Genomic DNA, 24083 nt, shown 5'->3' with positions numbered 1-24083 from the left:
ACACACTCCAGACCAGTATCACCAGTAATATGACCAATCAATACCAGCAACCCCAAGAGATGGTGCCCTGAGGACATAACACAACTTTTGTGGTTCCTGCCAAAACTGCATAACCTAAAGCATGAGAAAGCAACCGACAAGCCCAAATTAAGGGACATTCGACAAAGTAACTCTTCAAAAGTGTCAAGGTTATGGACAATAAAGACGGAGGAACTCCTACTGAAGGGAGGATGGGGAGGAGACAACTGGATATGAGACAGGATCCTACAAGATCCTGGGACAGAACTGGAGCAGCAGTGGACAAAGTGAAAATTGAGAAAAGTCCTTGGTTAACAGTAATGCCCCCATGATGGCAATTGTCTGGCTTCACAAGATAAGTCAAGGAAGAGTGTGATGGAAACTCTCTGTACGATTTTTGTAACTTTTCTGTAAATCTAAAATTAGTTCAAAATTAAGGGTTTTTGTCTTTTTAAATAAGAGTCTTCCTTCCCACAGTAACTATGTTTGGGTCATTCATTTGGTTTTAAGCCATTATATTTTTCAAGTGATAACAAATCTATGCCACTGTTTTTTGGGGGAAGCCCCCCCCTCAATGGAGAATGGTTGCTGTAGATGGCCTGAGATGCCTGGCAAACACCCCCCCTCCGCCGCTGACCTGCCACCCTAATTCCTGTGTCTTCCGGTCCATCCCTGCCCATGTTAAGGATGGTGACACCAGAAGGGTTATGAAACCCTTTCGCATAGTCCCTACACCGGAGCTCCGCAAGGACAGGGCCGGGCTGCATTAGTCTGTTCCACTGGGCCTAGCCTGGAGCGGGGAAGGTGCTCAGGAAGTGATGGACAGCTCCGATCTACTGTACGACCCTTGCGGCTGCCAGCAAACCAACAATCTGCCTGGTTTATGGTGAATGCTTCTGGAAACTGCCCCAGATGCTTCCTCACCACCAGCCCCGGGGGCACAGATCCTGCTGGTAGAAACTACAGGGAGCTGGCCAGTTCTGATCCAAACCAAAACCTCACACTCAGCTGGGTGCTGAAGCTGCCAGGGCCCCCCTGCACGGGATTGGGAGCACAGCAAGCGCTCCGGTCAGTATTTGAGGAAAGAGGTGGTTTTGTTTTCATTTCCGGGTCGTTCTCCCCAAAGAGAATCACCCGTGTGACACTTGCCCTCCTCGGGTATTCTCAAGCCGGAGAGAATAAGGGACATGGCCCTGGAGAGCTCTGATAATGCCATGGAAGAGCTGGGTGCTCAGAACACCTGGGCTAACTAAGCTTTTGGCCCCACTAAACTGTTTAAGTCAGAGCAACCACCTCCCCCTTTCCTAAGCCTGTCTCTCCACTTTGGTTTTTAAAAGGAAAGTAGATAATCTCTGACGGTCTTTGCAATTCTCAGGTTCTAGAAATGAAGGAGTTCCAGAAGACAGAGCCCTTCCAGGCATCCTTCATCTCCCAAGCCAGCTCTACAGGGGACACGGAGCTTGAGCCCTCAGCCAGGAAGCCGGAAAGCTGAAGCTTGGCTCGACAACTCCCCCAAGTTAGTGGGCTATTCATCGCTGGCCCAGAGGGGGTCCCAGAAGTTGGGTCCTCCTTTGCTGGGGAGAGGCACATATCTGAAGGAGTAGGCCTTAGGTTCCACCACCAAGACCTGGAGCAGAAAGCAGACAGGCCATTAAGGCTCCCACTGGGAAGCTCACCCTGGAACTGGGGCCAGGAACTGTGACTAAGTTCTGTGGGTCTCACACTGTTGCCACTTCCCCTATCACTCATCCCAGTTCCTCCCCCAGATGTTTCCCTGCAGTGATGAGAGCAGTAAAAGGACCCAACGGTTCCCAAGATGGGGACTCTCAGGGTGGACGGAACCTCGGAGGTCACCGATCCCCCTCCACCATCCTCAAAGGTCCCAGACGGGCAGAATGTTCCCCAACATGGGCACTATTCGCCCCAAGGAGTGCCCTTATGAGAATCCTTCCAGTCACAGCCTCCTGTTCGTGGGTCTACCTACTAGCCCCAACCTGGCTTTCCTGTCTGGAACTATCTCCAGGAGCTTCCAGATGGAGCTCAGAACATGAGACGTAAGGGCTTCCAGTATTCTACGAAGACATATGTGACAGTCCCAGGCAAGGGGCAGAGCTGGGAAGCTGGAGCAAGGAAACACAAAGCCTTCCACCAGCTCCCTACAGGCCAGCTACCCAGCACCAACGAGCAAGCCCTGACAGGAGGTGCTGTACAAGGAGCACTAGATGTGGGGTCTAGAGCCCCCCGCCCCCCCAGCACACCCTCTGGCTTCAAGCAGCATGTCCTCGGCAGGTCAAGTCCCCTTTCTGAGCTTCAATTTCTCTATCCGTAAGATGAGAATAATTCCAAAAGGCCCCCTGGGTGGTTATGAGGCTTAATCTGCAGCCCAATACAAATGTCCACTGTTACCCTGCTCTCAGAGGGGTCAAGGGGATATATAGGAAAGCTGAAGGGCCACCAGGCACCTTCCCGCAGGGCCCCCACGGAAATCCCAAAAACCACAACAGTAGAGCAAAAGGAAACTTCAGACTTCCCAGGCCAACTCCTTAATCTTAGGAGAGCAAAGGACAGACATGGGAAGGGAACAGAGCTGACCCAAAGGCCTAGAGCCAGTCAGGAGGAAGCCCCCCCACCCCCACTCCCACCCCACCTCCGCCCGGGGGCCCAGGAGTCCGAGCATGCAAGCCAGGCAGATAGCAGGAGGGCGTGCTTTTAGCGGCTGGGAGAACAGCAGCAGCAAGAACAGACCAGATGGAAGCAAACTGGGAGGCCACATCCTAGAATCACTCAGGGCAGGGTCAAGCAGCCCCGAGGCCTAGCCACGCCAAAGCTGCAACAGACTGCCCGTCACCATCACCACCTCAAGTCATCAAAATATTAAGCCACCACACCCTCTGCTAAAGAAAAGAGTATGCATGACACATTTTGGAAAGCTTTCAGTCCAACATCATTAAAACACAAGTTTTGGTGCTTAAAGGGATAAAGTTCAGCTACCAGGAAATTTTCTTCAACCCGGCAGCTCAGTGCATTACTGTCTACTCAGAAAGCCTCCGAGGGCACAGGGAAGTCCAACAGCCAAGGTTTTACCCATGTTGATAAAAGAAGCGATCTGAAACCGCACGGGTTCCAAAATAAAAACCACATGGGTTCCACAAATTCTGATTTCGCTCACTCGCATGTTCCTTCCAGTGGCTACCAGTGAAGACAGCGGGTTCCCAGACTTCCCCAGCCCATGGTGCCACCAGCCCTGACGCCCTCTGGGAAATTTCCACCTAACACAGTTGACATTCATTCAGCCTGGAGAACCATACCACAGCCCCTAGGCAGACCAAGGTGACAAGTGTTTTCGCTTCTCCTGGCTCTGCTGGGTCAAGAGGCCAGGTATTCATTAAGCCCCCTCCAGGCTCTACAACACCCATCAGAAAGGGGTTAACTGAAAAGGGCCGCCCTACAAATAAGGCATGGGGAAACCCTGTTTTTTTTTTTGGTTTTTTTTAATATTTTATTTATTTGACAGAGAGAGACATAGCGAGAGAGGGAACACAAGCAGGGGGAGTGGGAGAGGGAGAAGCAGGCTTCCCACAGAGCAGGGAGCCCGATGCGGGGCTCGATCCCAGGACACTGGGATCATGACCTGAGCCGAAGGCAGACGCTTAACGACTGAGCCACCCAGGCACCCCGAAACCCTGTTTTTCAAAACGGGGGGGGGGGATAGGCCCATGAGAGTGAACCGTGCCTCTCCCAGCTCCTGAAAAGCTGGAGGAGATAAAGATGAACAACACCCACCTCGTGAGGCAGGCCCCTTTGAGGCGGTTTCAGCTACCAGAGCCAGGTGGCCTGGCTCCCTTCCTGGCTTACAACCAAGGCAAGCAGGGCAAGCAGTAACACGCATAGCCCAGAAGCAACGACAACAGCGTCTGGCCCAGCCGCCCTCCCTTCTGTGACCTGCCGGGCCTGTACCAGTAGGACCCACTCTGGCAGGCCCTCAGGCCCTCAGGCCCTCAGGCCCTCAGGCGGGGGAGGGGGTGCCAGAGGAGTAGCAGGGGAGACCAATGGGAGCGCCGGACCAGGAGAGAGCAACAAAGCCCATTAATTAAATCACCTGGCTCCATCCCAGAATCCCAGCTCTAGAACTATCTAGAAATGTGCCTCAAAATAATTTGTAAGACCTTAAGAAGCCCTAGGAGGCTCAGCAAAACTGACCCAGTAGAAAAGAAGCTCTAGCCCTGCTGATAACCATTCTGGGCTAGCAGACAGCATACTTTTCTCTGAAAGATTCTGACCCACATACTGGAGGGGGCCTCACAGAACACTGGGTGGGGCTGAGACAGCACAGAGCCCTGCTTGCTAACGCCTTTGCGAAAATCCAGGGAGAAGGCCAAGTGAAAGCTCCGGTCGCCCCATTCCCAGAAAGACCTCAGGTTCACATGCCCGCCCCCCCAATCTCTGAAGGAGAAGATGCCCAGGAAGATGCCCTGACCCATCCCCCTCCTGTCTACGGACTCCTCCACACTCATCCCTCAGGACGTCTCTGCCTTCCCCTCACTCCGCCTTTTAAGAGAGCTTCAAGATCTCCATGTGTCCCTCACAGCCTGCTCTGAGGCCTGGGCTGACTCCCAGCTCGGCCACTTGCTGGCGGTCCTGCCAACCTCAGCGTGCTCACCTGTAAGCTGAGGACACCACCTATCAGGTGGCCTTACAAGGATTACTGAAATCACTCACACAGCCCAGCTACGTGCACTCAGTGAATGGCAGCCGCCGCCGTGTCTTATAGAAGCTGGCAGGGTCCTCTGAAGCCCAGCTTTAAAAAAATGCTAGAGGCCGGAGCGCCTGGGTGGCTCAGTCGGTTGAGCGACTGCCTTCGGCTCAGGTCATGATCTCAGGGTCCTGGGATCGAGCCCCGCATCGGGCTCCCTGCTCCACGGGGAGCCTGCTTCTCCCTCTCCCACGCCCCCTGCTTGTGTTCCCTCTCTCGCTGTGTCTCTGTCAAATAAATAAATAAAAATCTTAAAAAAAAAAAAAAAAATGCTAGAGGCCGACATCAGTCCAACCCAAACAGAGGGGCAGGGCAGCCACAGGCCCGCGACAGGCCCACATGTCCAGTCACCGGTCACCCTCCCAGAAACCAGCCCCCATCCCGGCTAACATTCAGAAGCCCAACGCCTTCAATAACGCATCCTGATGAGTCCCCTCGTCAGCGACAGGTCCCCGGGCACCCCAGGAACACCCCCCACTGGCCACTCCAGGGCTCCCCTGACTAGTCGGTGCCCTCCGGGGTCCAGGTGGGGCCCATCTCACCATCCTCCTCCAGGCGCAGAGAGCTCTACAAGTCACTGGGCTGACCACACCAGCGTGGAAGCCACCTGTTGCCACCCGCCACACACAGCATTTTGCTCTCTCCTCAACCAACCGTTAAGCTCCCAAACTGGGCTCAGGGCCTTCCCCTGGCCGAGTGGGAGGAGACTAAACCTTCCACCTCTTGTGTCTTCAGTGCCCGGCACAGAGAAGTCAGTGATGCATCCTCAGGTACACAGCAGAGCTATGCGGCTCAAAGGCCTTTACCTGCTCTACAGAGAGCCTGGCTCTTCTGAGTGAACGAAGGCACTGCTGTTTCGAACCCATGAGGCAACTACCAGCATTCAGGTACCGGAGCTCAGGTAGGCTCCGTGCAAGGCAAGGCTGTGGAAGGCCTGCACCTGGCACCAGACGCCACAGCAGAACAGCCAAGGAGGCAGGGCCCAGGCCTGCAGGTACGTGGGCGTGTCTTCCCAGCTAAGTAAGAGCAGAAACCCAAGCCTGCTGACACGGCGCACGGAGGACAAACGGATCCCCAGTAACACGAGATACCTGGCTCCACTGGCTGTGGACAATCCTGGGGGCTGGTGCTGCGGTCCCAGGTGGGAGAGGCTGGAGTGGTAGAGGGGCTGGCTCCCCAGGGAGGGTGGCGCCCCACCCCAGGGGTTGGTGGCGTTCAGCCTGGGTGCAGACCTAGCCCCAGAGAGCGAGGGCTTGTTGTATGGGGCAAAGGCCTGGTGGGCCCCAAAGACAATGGCGGTCCTGTGGGGGGGCTGGGGGACAGGGTACGCGGGGAGGTTGGTCATGGAGTGGCGGTAGCGGCCTGACACCGGGCCAGTTCCACCGCCACTGAGGCACTGATGGCAAGAGCAGGCGACTCCCGTGTGGCCTGGCGGAGCAATGATGGAGGTCACTGGGTACGGGGGTCCTGCTTGGCGCCGCACGCTGCGGCAGAAGCTCGAAGTCTTGTTGGTCTGCGTGTGGGTGGCGTAGTTGACGGTATAGTTGTACCCCAGGGGAGCCAAGTCCACAAGCTGGTTGCCCCTGGCCACCTGCTGCTCCAGGAAGTCACAAACACTGGCTTCATAAGCCGTCCAGGAACCATCGTCACTCAGCCATTCCCAGACGATGCCCCGGCCGGGGGCTGAGTGCTGGGGGAACAGGTGTCTCCGCACAGCCCGCATGGTGCCTGTTCGAAAAGAAGGCAGACACATAAATGGTGAATCTGCTAGCCCCCCAAAATGGAAGGAGCTTAAAAATTCTCTTTCTACAACCAAAATAAATCAACACGGTCACAGTGTGCATAGGGTCATGCTGCTATTTGACCTTAAGACTGACACCAGTTATGCTTTCCAAATTTTGGGTAGAAAGGGCAGAAAGCTCCCTCTAGGTAAAGAAACTAGGTGGGGGAGGGGGGAGCGCCTGGGTGGCTCGGTTGAGCATCTGCCTTCAGCTCAGGTCAGGATCTCAGGGTCCTGGGATCGAGCCCCGAGTTGGGCTCCCTGCTCAGCGGGGGTTCTGCTTCTCCCTCTCCCTCTGCCCCTCCCCCCAACCTCGTGCTCGCTCAAACGTGTGCTCTCTCAAATAAATAAAATCTAGGGCGCCTGGGTGGCTCAGTTGGTTAAGCGACTGCCTTCGGCTCAGGTCATGATCCTGGAGTCCCGGGATCGAGTCCCGCATCGGGCTCCCCGCTCGGCGGGGAGTCTGCTTCTCCCTCTGACCCTCCTCCCTCTCGTGCTCTCTGTCTCTCACTCTCTCTCTCTCAAATAAATAAATAAAATCTTTAAAAAAAATAAATAAATAAAATAAAATCTAAAAAAAAAAAAGAAGCAAGAAACTGGGCCCACAGGGATCTAGTGGCGGAGGGGGACCTATGCTCCTATCCTGGGAACTTGGGTCAAAGAACAGCTGTCGCTCAGACTGCAAGCTTTTTCAAAATATTTCTAGCGATGAAAAATATGTAGCTCCACTTAAAAAAAAAAAAAACAACTAAAAAATATAAAGAAAATTAAACCGTCCATAATCCAACGATCAAGACCAACCACACTGGAGGCCCAGAGAGGAAGACGACATGGCACACAGCCGCTGTGCCCCGTCATACCACGCGGCCTCCTCCTTAGGTCCAGACACAACCAATTCTAGCAATATCCAGCTTATATTGCCATATGCATTTCCTCCCATCTGGGCTCCTACGCACGTACACTTAGGGAGCTGACGATCACACTGAAAACTTTTCGGGCTGTGCTCTCGTATGAGGGAGTGAGTATTTCTTACATCTCTTAAACTTTATAAAACTCATTATTCGTAGTTACATAAATCCCTTACATGGATGTACCATTCCCTTTGACTTCTCAAGTGACAACTACTGGGAAACACCCTGTGGTTAGCGTATATTCTTAATAAGCCGAACCTGAAGATTAGAGAGAAAAAGAAGAAAACAAACTTGGGCCATGCTTCCATAGCACCTGCCAAAAGATGATCGCCGCAATTCGCTTCTGCCGGTCTCCTGACCTCCACCCTTGCCTCCGTGGCAGCCAGAGGGATGCTCTTCACCTCTAAATCAGATTACAGCACTCCTCTCCCACCGCTCCCCCTTTCAGAATAAAAGCCAAAGTCCCTTCAAGGGACAACCTGCCCCTCCCTCGGGTCTGTCTTCGTTTCTTCCTGGTGACCTGGCCACCTGAGTTCAAACTTTGATCTCTCCCAACACTTGACGGTTTCATTGCCTGATTAACACTCACTGCGACCTAATTCAATACATAATTTCCACATTATGTATCTTGTTTGCTGCCTTGCTCAGTGGACTGCAAACATCAGGAAGGCAGGGATTCCCTCTGCATCCAACTGATTGGAAGCCTTAGCCCTCACACACCCGAGGACCCTGCCGTAGGGATCAGAGCAGCGTTTCTCAGTCCCAGCACCAGTGACATCCTGGGCCCAGAATTCTTTGGCACAGGGGCCAGTCCTGTGCGTTTTTGCAGCATCCCTGGCCTCTACTGACCAGAGCCAGTGGCTCCCTGCCCCACGTTTGTGACCATCAAAAATGTCTCCAAACACTGTCAAATGTCCTGGGGGGAAAAAACACCTCCAGTTGAGAACCCCTGGGTTAGAGGGACAGGGCACAGCTCCAGGAGGAAGCTGATGGTTCCATTCTCAGTAATACTGATTAAAACACACAAAAACCCACACATGAGCACGTGGGAGAGTGCAGTAACCTGTGTAACCAGGTCAGACAGACACGTGCAGCGGAGGCAGGACGCATCACCAGGCCCTCATTACTAGCACACTACTTCCATGCTGGCCTGTCCGCAAGACCCTCCAATCTCTGCAGGTGGAAGCAGGCATTTTGGGTTTGGGAAACAAGGGGCAACGGGCTGGGAGGGCCCCTGCATTGTGCTCTCAAGACACTCCCTACTACTGAGAGGTACATCTCATACTGTGGTATCCGGACCACTCACAGCACCTGCCTCCCAACTGAGCGCGTTTCAGGGACAGGACGAAGCTCTGAGAGTCACTGCTATACATAACCCCAACGCGGGCGATCCGACACGTACGAGAGGCAGGAAGTGTCTTACCAGTGTCCTGGCGGAACTGGGTCCAGCTGGGGAGGTCAATGATGTAAGGGGCCAGCGAGGGGTCAGCCTGGCCTAAGGGGATGCTGTGGGCCAGGCTCCCCACCCCGAAGCGCTGGCCTTTCTGCTGGACGAACTGCTGCTCGATGTAGCTGCAGACGGTGGCACTGTAGGGGTGCCAGGTGCCCAGCCCGTCCTGCCATTCCCACACAGCCACCGCCACGGGGCTGGCGTACACCTGCGCCAGGGAAGGGCTTGGGGCCATGGCCATCTTCCCCAGGTCTCCCTCTGCTTTGCCGAACGGTTTCAGACCACTCTGGGCTGGAGTCTCGGGGTCATTGCCCAGTGCTTCCAGAAGACCTGTAAACAGGACAAACAGTTACCAACGCACAGAGCGTCCCCGAGAGTCGGCCTCAGAGGGGAAAAAATGTCTACTTTTCCACAATTACCTTTTCCCCTCATACCTTAAGAGCCTTGTGAGTCTAGTACCTGATCCTGTCTCTTTGCTCAGGCAGCCAGGAAGAATTCAGTCAATCAAGCATCCTACCTGCCTCTGCGAATGTTCAGGGAGACTCAGCGGAGTGAGTCCTGGGTGCTAATCACCAGCCCAGCTTCTTTTTACCGATCATTTCCCTGTGACCTAACTATTGAGTATATTCTTTTATCCTGTGTTTTCATGAATAAGCCCAAACCCCTCGTGCACTGAGGCCGTGGTGACCCCTCACTTACACTATGTGGTGGAGACTCTACTGTTTCCAAAGCGGATTTGTTTGTGAGACACCTGCTATGCTACAGATGGGAAAAACCTGTGTCTCCGAAAGGACTGGGGAGAGGGAGGGCTCAAGGACACCCAGAGGGTCAACGGCAGAGCTGGGACTCAAAGCTTAGTCCTAGCTCCGCCCAGGTCTCCAGGCTGCTCCAGGAGGCATCATTAGCCACGAAGGGTACCCTAGATAAACATTAAAATCTCACAGATGCTGAAGCCCGGCCTCTCCGCACCCCAGTCTGGACCTCGATGACCACTGGTCAGGCCCAGAGGGTTTGCATCCATCTCCTGAGACGTTCCTCTCCCGGCCACCCCAGCCCATCCTCCTCCCTTGTCAACTCTACTCAGCCTTGAGGCCCAGGCTGCGTGGTTCAGGGAGGCTTTCCCTGGCTGCCCATCATGTGAGCTTCTCCCTTGCAGCACCGACCAGAACTCTGATGCCCGTATGGGTAGGATGACGTTCCAGATCTTACTGCCCCTCCAGACAGCACCAAGCTGGGAGTCTGCCTTGTCCACAGTTATATCGCCAGCCCCAGCAGAGGCCTGTCCTAAGTGTTATATACATATTAGTTCAAAACACAGCTGCATGGGAAGTAGCCTGCAGCTGTTTGGAGAAGAGCACTACACTGTGAAGGCACTGTACCGTGTCAGGCCCCCAGAGTACCAGAGGAACAGGACCAATTTAGTGACAAACGCCAAACAGACTTGTTTCACGTATGCCTAACAGACCCACAAGGCGGTACTTCCACTTTATGACGAGGCTCAAAAGAGGTCAAGGTCTTATTGAAGGGCACACAAACACTGCTAAGTGACAGCAGAGAGCAAACCCATCAACCCAGTGCTAATGCCCATTTCCTGGACAGGAAAGCTCAGCCCGACTCTACCTTGGGCTCCACTCTCAGGCCCCGCTGAGAAAGGAGGGAGGAGAGAGGAGACTCCATCCCGAGTCCTGAGCACCCTCAACTGTTACAGCACGTCCCCCAGGGCCCAGGGTTCCCAGTCACACTGTCTGCTCTGATTTCTACACAAACCCCTCATGTACAGACGCTGAACTGTCTCCCCATTTTGCAGATGAGGAAACCGAGGCCCAGAGAGTGGCGGTGACTTGCTTACACAGCTGGTAATAAGGTTCCTGTCCCTGAGACAGCACTGCACCACCAAGGTTTCGAGAAGACTCAAGACACCTGCCCCACAAGGCAGGCAGATCTGGAGCAGTGCATGAAAATGAACAGGCACAGGCTTACTCTACTCGCTGTATCATCTTTTTTTTTTTTTTTAAAGATTTTATTTATTTGACAGAGAGAGATACAGCAAGAGAGGGAACACAAGCAGGGGAAGTGGGAGAGGGAGAAGCAGGCTTCCTATGGAGCAGGGAGCCCGATGTGGGGCTCGATCCCAGGACCCTGGGACCATGACCTGAGCCGAAGGCAGGCGCTTAACGACTGAGCCACCCAGGCGCCCCTCGCTGTATCATCTTGACGGAGGTACCTGAGCTCTCCAAGTTTGCTTTCTCCCACCTGAAAATGATGATACTAACGCCTGTTCTCAGTGCTTTTCACTGGTGTTCCGAGAGCTCTGTACAGAGCACCCAGCGCAGCGCCAGGCACACAGCAGTTAGCCGCCAAGCCTGTCCTCCTTCGCCTTCCCTGCTCTGGCCCAGCCCCTGCTACCCCAAGACCTCCATCCCCACCCTTCAAGTCTGGGGGTGGAGCGGTGGCCCAGGGCGGCACTGAGCTACACACACAGCATGAGGACGCGGGCGATGGAGGAGTCAGGCCTGCGGGAACTGGGAGCCACCTGCGGGTGCCGGGGCTGTCCCCGAGCTGCTCGCTGCTCCAACAAAAGCACACATCCCACTCTGGAGGATCAGACCTGGGATGCCCTTGGGCCGGCTGGCTTATTAGCTCAGTGATTGCAATTAGAAGTCTCTGTAACCACATCCAGGTACAAATCACAGGACTGGTTTCAGAGCCAATTAATCCTGAGCCCAGACTTTCCTCCTGGCACCTCCTGGCAGGCATCACTCATCTCGCAGGCAGCGGAGGCCTCCTGGATATCAGCACACGTGGTATGTTCCAGCATGTCTGCACATCCCCAGACGAACCAACTCGCAGAGCTCTGCCAAACAGCCTGCGAGATACGGGCTAGAACTGCAGCTGAGGTTCTTCACGAAAGCATTTGGCCTCCACACACCAAGGGTCCACCCTCATCCAGGCACTGTTGGGGTACTGGAGACCCAGAGAGGAAGACGACATGGCACACAGCCGCTGTGCCCCGTCATACCACGCGGCCTCCTCCTTAGGTCCAGACACAACCAATTCTAGCAAGTGCCAGAACGTTCAAAGCCATTGCCTACTGCCTCCTACCTGTTGATCCTGCTGCTACACGTGTCCAGACTCCAGTCCTCTCTCCACCAAAGAACCCAAGCGAACGTGCCCATCTTTCCAGACTCAGCCACAGCAACCCCCCTCTCCTGAGCCCTCTGACCCACACCCTCAGCAGAAAAGCACTGACTCCACCCCCCAGGGCGTCGAACACGAAAGACTGCATTTATTGGTTTCACTGTCTGCCTCCCCACTGGAACAGGAACTCCCTGAGGGCGGAGCTGGAGCTAACCCAAAGCTGGGGCTTCAGCACTTCAAATGCCTAATATCCCAGAGGGTCTCAAACTCCAGCAGACAAAAGAGAGGAGAACCTCCTGCTCCCGGGACCTGGGGCACATTTGAAGCCAGACCCAGAAACACCCACTGGCGTTCCACTTGAACACGGCAATTACACGCACACAAGGGCTGTGTCAAGGAGCCCATTCTCTGCAACCACCTCAGCCATCATGAAGCTGTAGTTCAAAAACCTAATTTGTTTCGGCTCTTAACGACAGGGGCTGTTGAGGGTGTTCTTAATTATGAAAATAATAATTACTATAATTGGCCATGGGAAAAAAGCCTCAATCTGGAACTAAACACCTACAATAAGGGAATTCTTAAGGAAGTTACAGTATATCCCAATGATGGAATACAAGTCCTGGAAGATGTTTACAAAAGGCCTATGGACCTATGATAATGCTCATGACAAACACGAAATACAGGATACGGAACAGCACCCGCTCCGCTGTTAGGCAGGACGGTGTGTCATTTACTGGGCACCTACTGTGGGGCGCTCTGGTCCTTCAGGCTCTCTCAACCCTCAAATGCCCTTGAAGGTAGGCATTGTCCCCCATTTTATAGGGGAGAGAACTGAGGCCAAAAGAAATTAAGAACTGGGGCACCTGGCTGGTTCAGTCAGAAGAGTGTGCAACACCTGATCTCGGGGTCGTGAGTTCGACCCCACGCTGGGTGTAGAGATTACTAAAAATAAACTTAAAAAATTTTTTAAAAAGGCTAAGGGCACCTGGGTGGCTCAGTCGGTTAAGCATCTGCCTTCGGGCACACAGCAGACAGGCACCAAGCGTGTCCTGATTCCAGGGTCCTGGGATCGAGGCCTGCATTGGGCTCCCTGCTCAGCAGGAAACCTGCTTCTCCCTCTCCCTCTGCTGCTCCCCCTGCTTGTACACTCACTCTTTCTCGCTCATTCTCTGTCAAATAAATAAATAAATAAAAATCTTTTAAAAATATATTAAAAATGTAGAAAGGCTGGAAGGAAGGGGGAAAAAAGGCTGCAAGGAACAACTCTGAAATGTTCTTTTTTTTTTTTTTTTTAGGATTTTATTTATTTATTTGACAGAGAGAGACAGTGAGAGAGGGAACACAAGCAGGGGGAGAGGGAGAGGGAGAAGCAGACTCCCAGCTGAGCAGGGAGCCCGATGCGGGGCTTGATCCCAGGACCCTGGGATCATGACCTGAGCCGAAGGCAGACGCTTAACCGACTGAGCCACCCAGGCGCCCCACAACTCTGAAATGTTAACAGGAGTGATGGAGTTACGGTTCTGTTTTGTATACCTCTTTCTGTACCTGCAGATGTTCCACAATGGTCATACTACTTCTTAGGATGAGCCCAAAGTTACATTTTAAAAAATATCAACAACTTCGACCATGAGAAAAACCTTCCTGCTTTCCTTCGCATTCTCTTGCGGGATTTACCTGCAAATCCTGCCCACAGCGCTGCGCCGTGGGGCACAGAGGATTGCTGCTGTCCTACCAGGGAGGCATTTTCACACAAAAGAAAAAAGTTACATGTGTCCCAGAGTCTTTCTATCCACAGAGGATTTAGAAGAGCTTTAGAACAAGATCTGAGCTGGCACAAGAATCTGAGTGCAAATCATCTTGCCTAACTGTGGGCCTCCAGGTGCGGGAACCACAGAAGCGGATCCCATGAAGGTTGCGGCCTCTGGGAAGAGGTCCCGGAGTGTGGTTTCTAAGGCGGTGCTCAGACTGTGATCATCACCTTACCAACATGTGAGGACCCTGTTTCATCCCTCCAAAGCCTACTGAAATAAGTACTGGCTTCGTGCATGCCTGGGCTCAGCGGTTCACCCTTCGGTCCACGCAGGGACAGGGACCGGCCCCCACCCTCCATCGTCCCGAGGGGAGATGGAGACAGCGGTCAGAAGGTGCGCGCACACACACATACACACATGAACACACACACACGTGCAAGTACACTCCACCCTCGTGACTTTGGAACAATCACCATCCCTTCTGTAGGCTCTACCACTCAGGCAGATGGATGGATTTTCCGGCCCCTGATGATTACCAGAACCTATTTGCAAATGGGATCGCAGGCTGCTCACTGGTATGTAAAATGCAGGAACGTGCTCTTTCTGACAAAGAAATGGCCTCCGTGCCAACTTCTCCAGAAGCCCAGGATGCTGTTCTGCAGAGCGCAAGAGTTCTGAGGGGCATGGATGGGAACCCAGTGAGCCCAGGCTTATTTCCTAAGCCACCTCTCCTTTGGGGCCTTTCCAAGAAGCTCGGCCTGAAACTCCACACCCACCAGCTGACACGAGGAGCGTGACCTTCCAAGACCTCAGGACAGCACAGCCAACCACCCTGGCCCTGGCAGGAAGCCTTCCCACAGACCCGGCAAAGGCCAATCCTGCATACAAACATGGCAAAGAAATGTCCTACCTGACCAGAAATGTTGTTTTTAATGCAAATTTAAAACAATGGAACATTATTTTTTTGCCTATCAAAATAGTTAAAAAAATAAAATAAAAAAACAAAATAAAGCTTAATTTCAATACTTGGTGCTGGCAGGAGTATATGGAGTCCTCCTACCCCTGGGAAGGATAAACCCTTTCCAGAAAGATGTGGTAATATGTACGGAGTGGTTTAGAAATGTTTACTTGCTTTGACCCAATAATTTACCTAAGGAGATAGACATAAAAATATCTGCCACAGCACTATTTTGACCCGGTAAGAGAAGTATAGAGGAAACTCAACAGAAACCTACAGAAGTGTTCACACCAGCTGCCTTTCGACTAGAGAAACCGTAGGAGGCCTCTGGTTCGACCTCCTTACCTACCTGAACTCTTCACATTTTCTAAAGTGAAAAAGTATTATTTCCGTTATCAGCAACACATCTCTTTAAAATGCCCAGCACTTTTAAAAGACCATAAACATAAACCAAACCACCACTGTCACTTAGCATCATTACTTTAAATGGCTGCTAACTACCCCAGTGCGGTTTTGCAAACAACAGACCTCCTCAAAGTACCATGGCACCTCTTTGCCAAGACACATCCCCATCTCTGAGTCCCAAGAAAAGGCATAAAACAGACCATCCATGCGCCTGAACTATAGGCAGGCACTGCAAGATGGGGCTTCTGTCTCGAAAACAGATGGCTCAAGCTGGTGCCACCCAGAACTTACCAGGTTTCTGAGAGATGGAAGGACACTCATACATGATCTGTCCCCTACACACGGGGCTGCTGGAAGGGAAGGGACAACTCCTCTTCTAGTGGGTGCCCGCCTGAGCCCTCCAGGGGCAGGTCAGAGCAGAACCTTCCAAACAGGGCTCAGTAGGCCACAGGGTGGGGCCCTGTAGTTGAGTGTTCAACTCTTGATTTCAGCTCCGGTCATGATCTCAGGGTCATGAGATCGTGCCCCACCTCAGGCTCTGTGCTGAAGCAGGGGCGGGAGGGGGCCTGCTTGGGATTCTCTCTCTCCCTTAGCCCCTTCCCCCTGCTCATGCTCACCCTCTCAATAAATAAATAAATAAATAAATAAATAGCCAGCAAGCCACAGGATGGCCAGGGGGCAGGCCCTAGCAATCTTTGATTCCCTGTAGGCAACCTCCTCCACCAGCACCAAGAACCGCTATGTTGCTCCTTCTCTGCCAGAAGCAATGTGCCCTGGTCCCCAGGCCTCCCCAGGGGGTCAAAATGGGGGAGCAGTGGAAGCAGTAACAGCGATGGCCACCAACCTAGGGCTTATAAGGCACCACGCACTGAGCACCTTCCACAGGTTTTTGTTTTTTTTTTTTAAGATTTTATTTATTTATTCATGAGAGACAGAGAGAGAAACAGAGGGAGAAGCAGGCTCCCCGCGGAGCAGGGAGCCCGATGCGGGACTCGATCCCAGGACCCTGGGATCATGACCTGAGCCGAAGGCAGACGCTTAACCGACTGAGCCACCCAGGCGTCCCTTCCACAGGTTCTTAAACGTTTAAGCCTCACAGTCCTGGGCTCAGGTCTTCGCCTGACTTTACAGATGAGGATAGGAGGCAAAAGATAAGCAACCTGCCCAAGATTCCACAGATCTTTTTTTTTCTTTTTTTAAGATTTTATTTATTTATTTGACAGAGAGAGATATTGCCAGAGAGGGAACACAAGCAGGGGGAGTGGGATAGGGAGAAGCAGGCTTCCGGCTGAGCAGGGAGCCTGATGCGGGGCTTGATCCCAGGACCCTGGGATCATGATCTGAGCCGAAGGCTGACGCTTAACAACTGGGCCACCCAGGCGCCCCAAAAGTCCACAGGTCTAAGGAAACCCAAATCTGTTTCCAGAGTCCAAGACAGAAGGGGTATGCTGATGCTGGACACATCGGCCTGCCGGCTAGGTTTTTCCTGGCCAACACAGTTCTTAGGTTTTGTTTTTTTTTTTTTAACTGAGCTGTTGTTTAAAAATTGGAATATTCACCATTAAAAAAAAATCCAGGGCGCCTGGGTGGCTCAGTTGGTTAAGCGACTGTCTTCGGCTCAGGTCATGATCCTGGAGTCCCGGGATCGAGTCCCGCATCGGGCTCCCTGCTCAGCGGGGGGTCTGCTTCTCCCTCTGACCCTCCCCCCTCTCATGTGCTCTCTCTCTCTCTCATTCTCTCTCTCATAAATAAATAAAATCTTTAAAAAAAAAAAAAATCCAGGTTTCCAGCTTCTGGAAAGCAGAAAAATTGGCAACATTTGCAGCGCTGACCGAGATTCATTAACCAACCAGCAACAACTAGTTGAACCACTGTGGTGGCTGGGACACATTCATCAGGTTACCACAGTTACCACGACTCCCCTGGCAGGAGTCAGCAAACTTTTCCTCTAAGGGGACAAAAGAGCACATATTTTAGGCTTTGCAGAACATAGGGCGTCTGCAGCATCTACGCAACTCTGCCACGGAGAGTGTGAAAACAGCCACAGACGACGTGCAAACTAACTGGAGTGGTTAGTCTACAGCTCCCCCAACACCTGTCACCACGCTCCCACCATCCTGGAACTACTTCTCTGCGAGAAATACTTCTCTGAATCCATTTCTCTTTCAAAACGTAGGGAAGTGCCTCTGCCCTCGGCAGATACCCACAGGCAGAAGTGGCCACTTCTAACAATCAATGTCCACATAACATCTGAGTGCAATTATCTACCTGGCCCTCCACAAGGGCACAGGCTCCTTAGAGGCAAGGACTGAGGTCAGGAAAAGATGTTTTAAACAAGACACAGAACACTGACTATAAAAAACAACATCAACAACAAACAACAACAAACAAAATTTCACTATGTTAAAATTAAGAATGGTTCAACAAAAGATGTCTTAAATAGAGTACAAGCTAGAAGAAAATATTCACAATATGAACAAAGGATCAAAATCAAGAATCTATAAAGAACTGTTACAATCAGTAAATAATAAAACGTTGGCAAAAATCATGAACAAATATTTCACAGGAAACATGCCAATGAGCTTATGAAGAGACATTCAATGTCAGGGCTCAGGAACACAGAAATCACAACCCCAATGATCCCATTTTATACCCATTCAATCGGCAAAAATAAAGTCTGCCTATAGTGAGTGATGGCAAGAATGTGGAGCAGCTAAGTCCCATCCACCGGTACAACCACTTCAGAAAACAGTCTGGCTAGATCTATGAAAGCGGCACCTTTATTTACCCTATAACCCAGCAAAATATCACCCCTAAGTTCATACCCAAGAAAACCTCTTGCACATGTACTGCAGATGTGTATGGAAATGTCCAGAGCAGCACATTTTCAACTGCAGAAACCTGGAAACAACTAAGTGCCCATCAGTGGAAGATTAGATGCATGAACTGTGGCGTGTTCACTCCACAGATTATTCAGCAGTGAAAACAAATGAACCAGATGACATGCAATAATACGGATAAATCTTAGCAATATTTTTTTACTTTCCTTAGAAACACATAGGTAGGGTGCCTGGGTGGCTCAGTTGGTTGAGCGACTGCCTTCGGCTCAGGTCATGATCCTGGAGTCCCGGGATCGAGTCCCGCATCGGGCTCCCTGCAGAGCGGGGAGTCTGCTTCTCCCTCTGACCCTCCCCCCTCTCATGTGCTCTCTCTCTCATTCTCTCTCTCTCAAATAAATAAATAAAATCTTTAAAAAAAAAAAAAGAAACACATAGGTACAGGGCGCCTGGGTGGCTCAGTCGTTAAGCGTCTGCCTTCGGCTCGGGTCATGATCCCAGTGTCCTGGGATCGAGTCCCACATCGGGCTCCCTGCTTGGCAGGAAGCCTGCTTCTCCCTCTCCCACTCCCCCTGCTTGTGTTCCTGCTCTCGCTATTCTCTCTAATAAATAAATAAAATCTTAAAAAAAAAAAAAAAAGAAACACATAGGTACAATAAAACTACATGAAAGTGAGGGGATAATGGTTATCTCAGGATGGGGAGAAAGATCAAACGATTACACGTGTACTTTCCTTTCAAGCTTTTGTTTTGGGTGACTGGAATGCAGGAGCTTACGACATTCATTAAAAATCACGTAGGCAATAAATAAAAGCAAGCCACGCATCAACAGTGATGAGTGTGTATTAACCTAGCTCTGTGTTTACCCGAGGTAAACATTAAAACAAACACATCTTACCCCAAGCGCCAAGCACTAGCCCTGGCACATGGTTTCTGTGGGGCCCATGGCCCCATTCCTGTTGGGTCTCTTTGGCACCTTCCGTATGTTTGAATCCAGACTCACCTTCCTTCCTAATTCTGCTTCCCCAGTGGATGCCCTGTCCCCAGGCACTTAGGAGAAAAACCTGGGTTTCTAGCTCTTCACCACCTTCCCCCCACAGCGACGCAGCTGCCATGGCTCACTTTCTCCTCCCTCCTCACCTCCTCACACCCGCTGCCAGCATCCGCTTGGGACCTTTGTGCCTCTCTCACCCTGGTAAGTGTTCTCTTCCAACTGGCTTCTCCAACTCTGTTTCTCCTGGTCCACCCGAGAGGCACGTGCAAGATTGAGCCTCCCGAAGCATAGTTCCCGAATACATTTCAAGTTCCTTGGGTTGACACTGAAAACCCATCACAATCTGGTCCCTCCCTATCAACAGAATTTGCCAGCGCACTTGCCTTCAATACCTTCTTTTCCTCTATGCCTCCCCTTCCCCGGCCCATACCCAAGAGTTTAAGCGACAACTGCTCCCCCCATATACATCCAGTTTTCCCACCTCCATGCCCCGGCTCCATGCAGAATCCCACCCACCTCGCCACACATCCTCACCTTACCCATACTTTCAAGACCCAGTTTAAACAGCACCTCCATGATGCCTCAAGGTGCCCAACTGAAAGAAAACACCCTCTTAGCAACTTCCACAGCCCTTGCCTGCCCTTTACAGTTCTCTATGTCCATTCTATCTCTTCAAGGAGGCCATGAGCAAACTGGGGGCAACAATCTCATGTCTAACCCCCACCCCCATCAGAAACTGGTGTGGTGTAAGGAAATAAGTCACAAAGAGCATAATCCCGTCTAATCCATCCCATACTTCCAGCCAGTGTGCTCGTTTAAAATGCCCTCCTGGAATTCTTCTGCTAAAATCCTGCTCCCCAGAGCCTTGGCATGGCCCACAAAACCCTCCAAACGCAGCCCTCTGCCTACCTCACCAGGCTCCTCTACCCCACACCCATCCCTTGCTGCCCGGGTCACACAGAGCTACTTACAGTGGCCCAGGCGCACCAGGTAACTTCTGGACTCTGCAGATGCCGACTCCTCTGCCCGGCTTCTCCCCTCCTTTTCAAGTCCTACCCCTTCACAACTCACCTTAGTTATCCTCTTCCAGAAGCTTGCTGACCCGCCCTCCGATCCCTTCCTGCACAAATGGGGTTAGGGGGGCAGGGGGCTGGGGCTCTGCCCTGTGATTCCTCCCGCCTCAACACATAGCACACCGACAATGCCTTGCCACTATCTATGGTTTGTCTGTCTGTTCCACCAAATGATGAGCTCCCAGGTGACAGAGCTCTTGTCGCTCATCGGGGTGCCCCACCACTGAGCACGGGGCTTGACACAAAGAAGGCACCCAGTTTTGTTCGTGCAACAAAAGAAATAAAAATTCCCAGTTCAGATGCTGAAATCATGACTTGTGTCCTTCACCGCGTAAAGCATGCCTTAAGTGGAAAGCATCCTCTAAGACTGGTTAAACAGGAGAAGCCCTTGACAAGAAAGCACTTGACTCTATTTGAGACAGTTGGCAATCAACAATCGACTCCCAAGGCTGACTTTCATTCCGGAGACCTTAAATTCCATGCTCCCCAGTCTCCATCTCCGCTGAAAACCAGGTCCAGAAGGCAGCAATGAGAAGTCCCTGTGGCTCTTACCTTTTCCCTCTGGAGAGCTGGCACAAACTGTCCCTTCTTGACGGAGACACTAGATCCTTAGGAGGAATGACTTGTTTGAGTTCCCATCTTGATATAAAACGCAAACAACAAAAATGGAGCAAATCGGAAAGCCTTGCTGACTCAGCAACGCAAATTCCAGGGCACCTTCACCAACAAGGAAAAAGATGATCAGGTTTTAAATGGAGAAACAGCGGTCAGTGAAAACGAATGCACAGATGTTGGGTCTGTGCACTGCGGCCGGGGACTGGAAATCACCAGATTTATTTTCCAACAGCCTGGGCAGGGCAGAAGGTACAACAGTCTCCCTCTACCCGCTCAATAATCAAGGGGATGGTGGGAGGAAAAAAACAAAAACTTCAGCTCTTTCATGGAAAGGCCTAACCGGACTTCATAAGCCAGTCTGCAGTGTAAGTAACCACGAAAATTAGCACACCAGAGAGGGTAAAAGTTTGGCCAAGGTCACACAGCAAATGAACAAGAGGCCTAGTTACAGTTACCCGGATGGTAAAGCCTGATTTTGGCGACCAGAAAGTCCACCTTATAGAACTCTACTAGAGGAGTTAGGATGGCAGGCAGAAATATTCTGAGTTAATTCTTAACGTCCAAGCGCCTGTGCACACACTATTTCCATTGTTACTGGCACGTAGAGAAGTGGAACCAGGCTGGCTTGAGGGGGAGGGGGGGTACGAAAGAACAGCTTCAGAAAAGAGCGTCTTCTAAATCCTCTTCAACACACATTATGCACCCCTCAAAAGTAACACAGGGCCCCAGGAAACAGGGGTTTCCGGGAGGGCGACCCCTACTTGAGGCGAGGGAAGCAGAGTTAGGGGACAAACTCTTTAAAAGTACAGCCCCGGGCTCCAGCGAGTCGTCCACCTGAAGGCAGAGCCCAGCCGAATCCACACCCCGAACCACAGAGCCCGGTGGCAATATCCCCGCCGCCTCGGCCCGCTCCTGCGGGAAGGGGTACCCTCCTCGCGACCGCCCCAAACTCCCAGGGTCTGCGCCCCTCCCCCTGCTAGCCCTTCGGCTTCCACCCGGCGTTCACCCTCGCACCCAGTCCTGTCCCAAGCTGCCGGCGCGTCTCATTTCCCCAACTCCCGCCTGCGGCTGCCCCAGCCCGGCGGCCAGTCCTCCCAATCCCCCCGGACCTCACCCCCGGGCTCTTCCCCGGCCCGGCCCAGCCCTCCCTCACTCCCACGCCCGCCCCCTTCCGGTCCCAGCTCGGCTCGGTCTCCCCCGCGTCCCCGGGACCCCAGCCCTGGCGACAGGCAGGTGGCCTGCCCGCCCCTCTCACCGAAGCTGAGGAAGGCGAGGGGGCAGGCTGAAGGCACCGCCGCACTCGGGCTACAGCTCGGGTTCGGCCTGGGCACCGCTCCGACTGAAGCTCCGACTCTGAGGAGGTAGCCAGAGTGAAACTCGGCGTCGCAGCTTCCTAGCACTCCGCTGCGCATGCCCAGGACGCGGGGCCTTCTGGGAAAGGTAGTTCCGTGGGTTGGGGGTGGGGCGGGACCCAACCCGACACGCACCTGTTCGGGTGTATCTATTCTTCCTTCTTAGTCCGCTCACTCACTGACTTACTTCTTCATTTACTTATTTACTTTTAGATCGTGTTTACCCGTACATATGTGGTGCCAGGCCCTGTGCTGGGTCCTGGGGATTAAAACGTGAGTCAGAAACGTGGTTTCTCTCCTGCGAGAGCTTCATATCTACTTGGGGAGACAGACACTCAAACACGTAAATACAGTACAGGGGGATGAATGTGAGTTTAAGCACAGGACTTGGAGCACAGAGGGTGTGGTTAATTTGGGGGAGGTGTCAGGGAGACATCACAAAGGGGTCGGATGCCTGAGTTGGATTTTAAAGCACACACAGGGGTTTGCCAGATGGAGTACGGGGAAGCTCTTGCAAAGGAAGAGAGATGTGAAAGTGCTTGATGCATTCAGGAAGCAGTGAAACGTTCCCTGTGGCCAGGGCAGGAGGGTACACGGAGGGGCTGAGGACAGGAGAAAATAGATTAGGGTGGACAGCAGGCTGGGTAAGATTATGATTGTCTTTAAATGCCCATGCAAGGAATTTAGGCAATGGGAGCCAGTAGAAAGATTCAAGCAAGGGAATGACAGTCAGCATTGCACTTTAGAAGGATACCCTGTGTGGTAGGTGGAGGATAGGTTTAAAGGACAGAGAAAGGAGTGGGGAGACCAGTTTGGAGGCTGTTGCTGTAGTCCACATAGAAGGCCTGAACCAGGTTGGTGACTACTCTTTTGGGATCACAGACCTCCTTTACAGAGCTAAAGAAAGCTATTCCCAAAATACGCTCAGATAGAAATGTTCACACACATGTACATGCAGGTCACACATACAATCTTGCACACAGTTTCACAGGGTTCGGAGTTCTCTGAATCTGGGACTCTAGTTGAGTGTCTTTACATAATCTAATGTCACTCATACTTCATCAGGGATTTAAGAAAGAGACACCTCCCACCTCCCCCCATCACTCAGTTCAAAACTTTATTTTATAGAAAAGAAAGCTGAGGCCCAGAGAGGGGGACTAATCAACCCAAAGTTGATGAAGCAGGGGAAGGAGTGCCTGTGGTGGGCCCTCTTCTGGGACCCTAGGCCAGGACTCTTCATGACCTAGAACCTGACTTAGAGGATATAGGCCTTGAGTCTGGAGAAGCGCCAAAGTTAGGTTCTCCCAATGATGCCAGCCCTCTTTCTAGAAATGAAGGGTGACTTTCTAAGCTGTGTCTAACTCCAGACTTGAGCAGCCCCATATCACTGGCCTTGCTGGGAGTGGTGGGGGCGGGGAGGGTGGTGCAGATGAAATGGTCTGAAGCATTAGAAAAGCCTTTCAACCCTCAAAAGGTGTTCTCTTAAGTGCTTCCTTTTTCCTCAGTGAAATGCTTGAGTGATAGTTATTGTCCTTAAAATCCCACTGCACTCACACACACCTACAGGCTCAAACAGAACAATAGTGGCAGGCTGGGCTGGAAAGGTTCTGGAACCTAGGCTCTGGAAAGGGGAGGACATCTAAACTCGGAGAGCAGGAGCTGGAGCTCTGAGGGAGGCTTGATGGGGCTGCCCAGGTTGGGGGCCAGTGTGGGAGCCAGGGGGAAGGCCAGGGTGGAGAAGTTTCACAGAGGCGGGAAGTAGGACACAGCCTGGAAGTCTGGGTGCATGGAGTGCCTTCCCATGAGGTAGAAGACACTAGAAAGCGGGGAGGAGGGGATTTCAGTCAACAAGTTGAGCGTGAGGTAGGAAGGCGAGCAAATCCAGACATCTGGGTAGACATAGGGACTTGGGAGTCACAGGCAACGAGACTGAGATGACCTGGAAAGACCACAGAAGATAAGAAAAGGGGAGTCCAGGGCTAAGGAACACTGACTTTTGAAGAACAGAGGAGATAGAAGTGTCTGGAAAGGAGGCCGGACTGGGGGAGC

At 52.3% G+C, this 24083-nt stretch overlaps 1 protein-coding gene across 6 annotated transcripts in view; it reads right to left on the bottom strand.

Moving 5' to 3' along the window:
• DTX2 (deltex E3 ubiquitin ligase 2) overlaps window positions 1–22102 on the bottom strand; it is a 36656-nt gene extending 14554 nt beyond the window's left edge. The window contains exons 1-4 of one of the 6 annotated variants that reach the window (XM_045875597.3): window positions 21938–22073; window positions 20620–20784; window positions 8886–9242; window positions 5863–6499 (exon numbers count right to left, since the gene is read on the bottom strand). In XM_045875597.3, the coding sequence (XP_045731553.1) occupies window positions 5863–6499; window positions 8886–9153 (905 nt within the window). In that variant the 5' untranslated portion in view covers window positions 9154–9242; window positions 20620–20784; window positions 21938–22073. Of the gene's footprint in view, window positions 1–5862; window positions 6500–8885; window positions 9243–12014; window positions 12127–15455; window positions 15740–20619; window positions 20785–21696; window positions 21777–21937 lie in introns of those variants that run through there. The other 5 variants (XM_045875598.3, XM_045875594.3, XM_054507666.2 and 2 more) reach the window with 5 other exon arrangements.
• Between the last annotated feature and the right edge of the window lie 1981 nt (window positions 22103–24083).

Source organism: Mirounga angustirostris, unplaced genomic scaffold, assembly GCF_029215605.1.
Source record: "Mirounga angustirostris isolate CCGP_5_RB_7025 unplaced genomic scaffold, mMirAng1.0.hap1 SCAF_5, whole genome shotgun sequence".
In the NCBI taxonomy this organism is placed as follows: domain Eukaryota; kingdom Metazoa; phylum Chordata; class Mammalia; order Carnivora; family Phocidae; genus Mirounga; species Mirounga angustirostris.
The sequence above is the reverse complement of the archived record's forward strand: the minus strand, read 5'-3'. Positions and strand labels throughout refer to the sequence as shown.